Here is a 7,294-nt window from a genome sequence, read left to right as displayed (position 1 = left end):
ATATATATATATTCACATGGCATTTTGGGGTTAAAATGAAAGTAAATTATTATCTTGGTAAGGGGTCCCCAGATCCAAAATGTCTGAGAACCCCTGGTTTATAGCATGTGAGAGTACTACAAAATTTTAAAGGTCAGTGTACAGGTAAAAATCTGAAGTGGTTGACGTGTATATGATTGGTCTGTTTGACTTTTGTGGGAGGAGCTTGTTAAACACATGATTTGATTGACTATTCTGGGTGGGGCTTAAGAAGCCACAACACCTGGTGGCCAGAAACCACCTATAATTTTGAATATTTGAATTTGCTAGCTGCACGAAATTTCCSCACACTGAAGAGCTCCATCAATCACAGTTTTGCCAAACTCCGCCCACACAGAAAAGATCGGGGTCTGTAGACYAGACCGTCTCATTTCACTGCTGTTTGCAGCCGACACGAGCAGCCTACGGCCCACACAGACTGTGGCCAACACTGACTGCGGTCTTCGTCGGTTGAAAATCATGAATTGCTACAGCTACGCTCAGCCTCTTTCTCTTAAAGGAGCCACCGCACTCCTGACAGTAGGAAACACTCTTCACTGTTTGTTAGCAGCACATTTCAATGCAAAGCTATAAAACATGTTGGGTCCATCCAGATGCAATCAGGAGCCCRTACTGGAGTCTGCAAATGTTACCTTAAATGGTCAGACAAGCTTTTGTTTATGTTACAGAGGTGAGTCAGAAAAGTGCAGTGCAACAAAACAAAAGGCTATTTTCGGGTAAATGATGTGAATCAGGAAGACGTGAATAAAAAGAGCATCTAAAGGAGTTTTACATTAAAATTAAAACATTAGAAAATGCATTTTCTTCTTCTTTTGTCTGCTTCCTGTTCAAGGGTCAGAACATGGAGTCCTCCTCCATCTCACCTCCGTGTCCTCTGCATCTCTAACATCCTTCTGCCCCGTCCCTCCTCTGGACATGTCCAGACCATCTCTGTGGCCTCTCTGACTTTATCTGCCAGTCCTTCCACCGGCTCTGTAACTTATAACGTGTTATACTTACACACTGTCTTATTCATCATATAACCTGACAATATGATTGTTTTGTGACTACTACATCTGAAATGTAATTAATTGTTAGTTTTGTTCTCATTATTCYGTTTTGTGCAGTAAGTCAGGAAGGATTAGGCTGTCCTTCCCTTCCTTTTCCCTCCTGTGAGGTCTCCTCCCACCTCGCTGGGACCGATTCTTCTGCTCACGCTCCTCTCTGTAAACACAACTCAACCAGTTTACATAGTTTCCTCCTGCTTGGTTTGAAAAATGTTGAAGCACATAACCTGTCCTGTAGCTCTGCTGATGATTTCTTTGCAATAACATCATTTATTTGGTGGATGATCCTCTGGCAGGTCTGTAAATTTGGAGCTTTACTCATCAGCAGATTGCAGTTAGATGCAGCTGCCATGATGTTCTTAGAACTCAGAGGAGTTCGTTTTTTATGTCCTGCAGAATAAAGCAGCTAAAACATGCTCATGCTAGAGCAGCAGCATGTTTACATCACACAGTGTGGATACGCAAGGTTTGTGTCATCCTTTCGGAGGCGTCTCTCTCGGGGGGAGGATGTTGATCTTGTGGTTTTCRTGCAGCTCGTCTGCTGCTGGGAGACACTCCTTGGAGCTTTGGGACCAATAAATTTCTCTGCCTCAGATTCTTATGTTTTCTTTAAAGAGTGTGCGTCTCTCTTCAATCAGAGCTGTGCCTCGGGGCTCACAATGTGGGACTAGTGCAGGCCTGGGGAGCAGGAGTCAGCAAGCACGGCTCCGGGGCTCATAAATACGAGGAAAGAGGCTTGCATTCCTCTGCTGGCAGTTTGCCATCATTCTTTCCACCTCTTCCTCCTCCTCCAGTGTGAAGTTTTGTTTTAATGCTCTGCCTGTCTCCCTCTCTCCTTTCATCACGCCTGTTAAACCTCTCTAAAGTCCAGATTAATGGACAGGAGTCTCCCCGAAGAAGGAGGATGGTGCAAACTGTCAAAATCCCTTTTCTGTGTGTGAAACAAGAAGACAACTAATCCCTCTGGTTTTGTACATCAACTGTTTCGTGATGTCTTGTTTGCTCGGCGTCTGCCTCCCTCAGATTAGCCACGGTTAATCTGAGCGTTATGAAACTGGATCAGGTCCCTGACAAAAACCCAAACCAGAAGAGACAACGCAGAATTGTTGATTGAATCAGGGACCCTCTGTGATATTTCACCACCAGTCGAGCCCCCCCMCCCCCCCACCCCACAGTCTGATTGTGACTCAGCTGTTAGTCATCGGATAATCCTGTTTGCTTTTCTTGTAAGAGCGCTGCGGTCTGTGGGGATCTGCTGATGTTGGGTGTCGGCTGGTAATCCAGGAAGCCTCAGCAGAGGGTTGTGACACTTTAACAACGCTCCTGTCAGACCTGAATTTATACTCACCAGGCTGAACATTTACTTAATTTAATATGAAAACAGTTTTGTTTCAAAGGTAAACTTTAAATTTATGATTCAATAACAAAATAAACACGTTTAAAAGACGAATGAAAATACTTGTCCGGCCCCTGAGTTGTTGGCTTTGAGTAACTGTGGCCCGTAAGCTGCTTTAAAGCCAACATTGACCATAAACTACATCTCCCATAATGCATTTCGATCCTGCATGAGAATTAACTGTTTGAGAGTTCAGAATTCCACACTCACTACTTTTACTTATAATAGTATTTCTGTTTTATTTATTTCACATTTAGTCAGTCGTATTTTCAGTGTTTATAACAGGATGTGTTAAAACGCTGTTTCTACGCAGGAAACACCAGGTAGAGCTCAGTTGCTGTTTGTTAGCGGCGCTCAGCTGCAGTAATGAGATGAGAACCGTTTTGTGTTTAGTTGAATTCAAACATGAAACATCAAAGTTAATTATAACTGGCCCTTTAAGGGCCACCATAACCCTCATGTGACCCTCTGTAAAAATTAATTTGAGAGCCTTTAATTTAAGAATGTAGCTGTTGTAACAATAAAAATAAGAGTTTTTCAGAACTGAGTTGATGAGGATAAATGTCTGTTTTCGAGTAACTAAGATTCTTTGAAGATATGTTAGAAAATAATTATGCTTCAAGTTTGTTCAAACTCAAGGCCTGCGGGCCRAATCTGGTCCTTGTTAACGTTTTTTCCGGCCCCAAAGGTAATATTTTAAACATGAAACAGTTTTTTGGTTTCTCTCTCACAGTTTTCTCATGACAGATGGCCTGTTTTCAAGCCAAGAAAAATAAAACATTTGATTTTTTTTCTGTAATCTTTAATTTTAATGTGGAAAGAGCAACAGAGAATCAACTTTAAATATATTTTTCTGTATTCTTTACTTATTTTAACGTCTTTTTAAATCAGATTTACTGGATTATGATAAATCACTAAGATATAATAATTAAAAACAAATTCCTTCTGAATTTAATCTTTCTTTATCGGTTTGTTTATGGCCTAAATGCTACACAAAACATTCGGAAAAGGTCATTTGTGTTTCTACAAAATTAATGGGTCAACAACAAATTTTTCAATAARTATTGGCAGAAACTGGMCCTTGGCTTGGACCAAGTTTTAAATTGTGACACCCCTGGATTACATTATTCAAACAAAAGGATAGGAGAATGTTTTTCAAATTAAAAGTCTAGCAGCCTCTGAAGGAATTCACATCACCCAGTATCCATGTTGTTTTAAACTAAGCTGCTGAGAAATTACCTTAAAAATAATCTGTTAGATGTCAGAATATTGCGAGGTGCAGTTCGATGYGATAGCCTTCAGTGTGTGTTGTGTATGACCCTCAGCTACTACCACAGCAAATTCTAGCTCAATATCTGTAAAACTGACTGAGTTTTGGCCTGTTTTATGTTGCTAAGGTTGATTATCTGTTGCAGCCATCTTGAATAGAGTGATYCTAAAACCTAACCTGGTAAAGTTTGTCCTTTGTTTACTTTCTGAAGGCTTCGTTCAAATTTGTTCTCTGACTCATAAGATATTTTGCTGACAGACGTGTAAATGCACATGCAAAATAAAGCATTATAGATGCCTGGATGAAAATTACAACCTCAACACTTTACTCCTAACTGGTAATTACACTACTGCACAATCTGCGATCACACCCAGAGGTGCTCCTGTTGTTGCAGGCAGCGTGTTATTTTAAGACACACTGGTTCAGAAATGCTTAACTAATAAAACCACACACACACATGTGATATCACCATTATTTCTGAGGATSTTATTCCCCAAAAACTCTTATCTGGTGTAATAAACACATGTATTAAGTAATAACACACACAATCAGTGCTGAGTCACTGTCCAGTTGAGCAATTCATATTTCACACATTTGTTTGCCTAGCCTCACCAAAGGCAGGTGGTTTGAGCCCAGGGTGCGTCAAAAAGCATAAAACAATTTCCAAATCTGAGCAGCTGAGGAGTAAAACAACAGTTTGCCTATGATTTAATGAGAGTATAAAAATATAAAAACCGTCAGGATGAGACGGGCAGATGGACCGGCACATGCGAGAGCCCCAAAATATCGGGTGGTGGCTCTTTGAAGGAAGAAATGGAGAAAGATCAACGAGCAGCTGAAACCCACCAGCCTCCCCGTCGCTACAGAAATGAGGAGGGAGAGAATGAGATGAGTCAGAGAGCAATTTATTCTGTGACTGCAGCTCTGAGGCTCAGCGGTGCCGGAGAACTGAATTAAATCTAATTATCTCCTGACAAAATTAATTTAAAACAAAGAGCAGAAACTCTTACTGAGGAAAATGATTTTTTTTTTTCAGATAAAGGAAAGTGTAGCTGTGGGTTCTGCCAGTGCGACGCCGGCTGGCAAGGTGAGAGCTGTAACTGCTCCACCCGGACCGACACCTGCATGTCCGGCATCGGGCTGCTGTGCAGCGGCAGGGGGAACTGCGAGTGTGGCGTCTGTCAGTGCACCCAGACCGGCGCCTACGGAGACACCTGTGAAAAATGCCCCACCTGCCCCGACTCCTGCACCATCAAAAAGTAAGAAGAGCGTTAGTTTTTTTATTTTTACATTCTCAGATTCAATCAATAACATTTAAACCAAACAGGTTAACTTGATTCAGTGTTTTAAAGCTTCAGATTTTTAAAGTGAGATCTTCTGGTGAAGGTGTGAACAATAACAATCTTACCTCCAGCACATGGCATTCTGAAGACCTTCCATTGGAAGAAAAAAGATTGTTTTATTGGTTTGATGATGTAACACAGATGTAATAATGTCTTTAAAATAAGCATAGCCTGCTTTAAAGCCAGTATTGATCATAAACTACATTTCCCATAATGCATGCTGATTATTTTACGGACAAAACGATGTTCCATTACTAGTTGGAGGTGCAGGGCGTTCAAAAGTTGCCAACATTTTTCGCCATGTAAAATCTCCGTTTTGCKTMACTTTCAYCAGCTACTTTTGCTGCAGCCCAGTTGTACTGGGAAGTGGGAATTTACCACCTAAAAGTCGTAAATTTAAACTGGAATGCCCTTCAAGTGGGAATTCCCAGTCAGGAAGTGGAAGAGTTCTGAATACAAGATGGCGGCTACTCACCACAACTCATCACTGAGTAGAACTCTCTTACTTTTACTTTTAATAGTATTTCTGTATTATTTATTTCATATTTAGTCAGTTGTACATGTAGTACTTTTCAATGTTTCTAAGAGGATGTGTGAAAACACTGTTTCTATTCAGGAAATACCAGGTAGAGCTCAGTTATTGTTTGTTAGCAGTGCTCAGTCGTAGCAACAAAATGAAAAACTTGATATTAAATTTAATTACATCTGGTCTTTGAGGGCAACTGTATTGTTCATGTGGTCCTAAGTGAAATTTAATTTGACACCTCTGATCTAAAGGATCGTTTTAGTGAAGCCAAGACTGATTTGGATCACAGACAAGACATTGACTACATAYCTCTAGAACTCATAATTCAGTCATTGATATTGGATTATCCATTAACTTGTCAATCCAATAAAAAAAAAAAATTCTATTTCACCAAACTGAGGTTGTTCAAAGAGCTATCTACAACAGGTAAGATAATAATTGTTCATAATCTTTAGGGGAAAAAACACTTCAGAAGATTTAACGTATCCCTTGAAGTTACTCATCATATTGCTTCAAGTAAATTAAAAAAGGWAAACAACAAAACCTGACATATTTGACCACAGGTCAAAATCTTGTAGAACAGCTAGAAAATGTCAGGTTTCCATATCTTAGATCTGATCAAACTAAACCCGAGTTGTGTAAACTGTGCGTAGATAAAAACTGGTTTGCTGTGCTTTGCAGGGAGTGTGTCGAGTGTCAGCACTTCAAGAGAGGACAGTACACCACAGACGACAGCTGCAGCAGAATCTGCAAAACTGAAATACAAGTAGTGGGTGAACTGGGTGAGAACCTCTCTCCTTCTTCCTCGTTTGATGCTGTTAAAGTAGTTTTACTAACTGAAGCCACGTTTTGAAGAGAACCTGCCGCTCTGCTTCTCCTTCCCACAGCTTCTCACGGAGAACACGCAGTGAACTGCTCCTACAAAGATGAGAACGACTGCATCGTGCACTTCCAGTACTACGAAGACACCAGTGGCAAATCCATCCTGTATGTGGTGAAAGAACCAGGTACTGTGGGTGTTTATTTGAACGTTGAAGGTGCAGCATCAGGGCTGAAAACAGGGTTCTCAAACGCAGTGGTGGGCAGCGCTAATCCAAAAATTAGCTCCGCAATTTCTAAAGCGCTTATGAAAATATTTAGGTCCGCAACTTCAAAAGCAATTATGCCATTGACAAACTAGCGGAAGCTAATTTTAAAGCGCAAGTTCAATTTGACACTTACTAGCCGGCAACAATTCATTTACAATATATGTACAACACTGCCAATTAGCGGTGYATGAACTCTTTTATAACTTAATTCTACAACCGCTGATTGCTGGGGATGTGATTTCCTTAAACAGATCTTTAGCTCCTGGTGTAAAAATTAAAACGTTGTTGAGGATTGCTAGTTCGGCTGCTTCTTTAAAAATTTGTTGAGGATTGCTAGTTTGGCTGCTTCTTTAAAAAGTTGTTGAGGATTGCTAGTTCGGCTGCTTCTTTAAAAAGTTGTTGAGGATTGCTAGTTTGGCTGCTTCTTTAAAAAGTTGTTGAGGATTGCTAGTTTGGCAGCTTCTTTAAAAAGTTGTTGAGGATTGCTAGTTCGACAGCTACTTTAAAAAGTTGTTGAGGATTGCTAGTTTGGCTGCGTCTTTAAAAAGTTGTTGAGGATTGCTAGTTCGGCTGATTCTTTAAAAAG

General features: G+C 40.5%; 1 protein-coding gene across 1 annotated transcript in view; it reads left to right on the top strand.

The window, feature by feature from the left end:
• Positions 1-7,294, top strand: part of itgb3a (integrin beta 3a) — a 16,413-nt gene that overhangs the window by 6,286 nt on the left and 2,833 nt on the right. Inside the window, exons 11-13 of the mRNA XM_014022783.1 lie at positions 4,788-5,010; positions 6,302-6,402; positions 6,508-6,627. Coding sequence (XP_013878237.1) covers positions 4,788-5,010; positions 6,302-6,402; positions 6,508-6,627 — 444 coding nt within the window. The remainder of the gene's footprint in view (positions 1-4,787; positions 5,011-6,301; positions 6,403-6,507; positions 6,628-7,294) is intronic.

The sequence above is a fragment of the Austrofundulus limnaeus genome, unplaced genomic scaffold (genome assembly GCF_001266775.1).
Source record: "Austrofundulus limnaeus strain Quisiro unplaced genomic scaffold, Austrofundulus_limnaeus-1.0 Scaffold4, whole genome shotgun sequence".
NCBI classification, from domain to species: Eukaryota; Metazoa; Chordata; class Actinopteri; order Cyprinodontiformes; family Rivulidae; genus Austrofundulus; species Austrofundulus limnaeus.
This window is presented reverse-complemented; position numbering and strand designations above follow the sequence as displayed.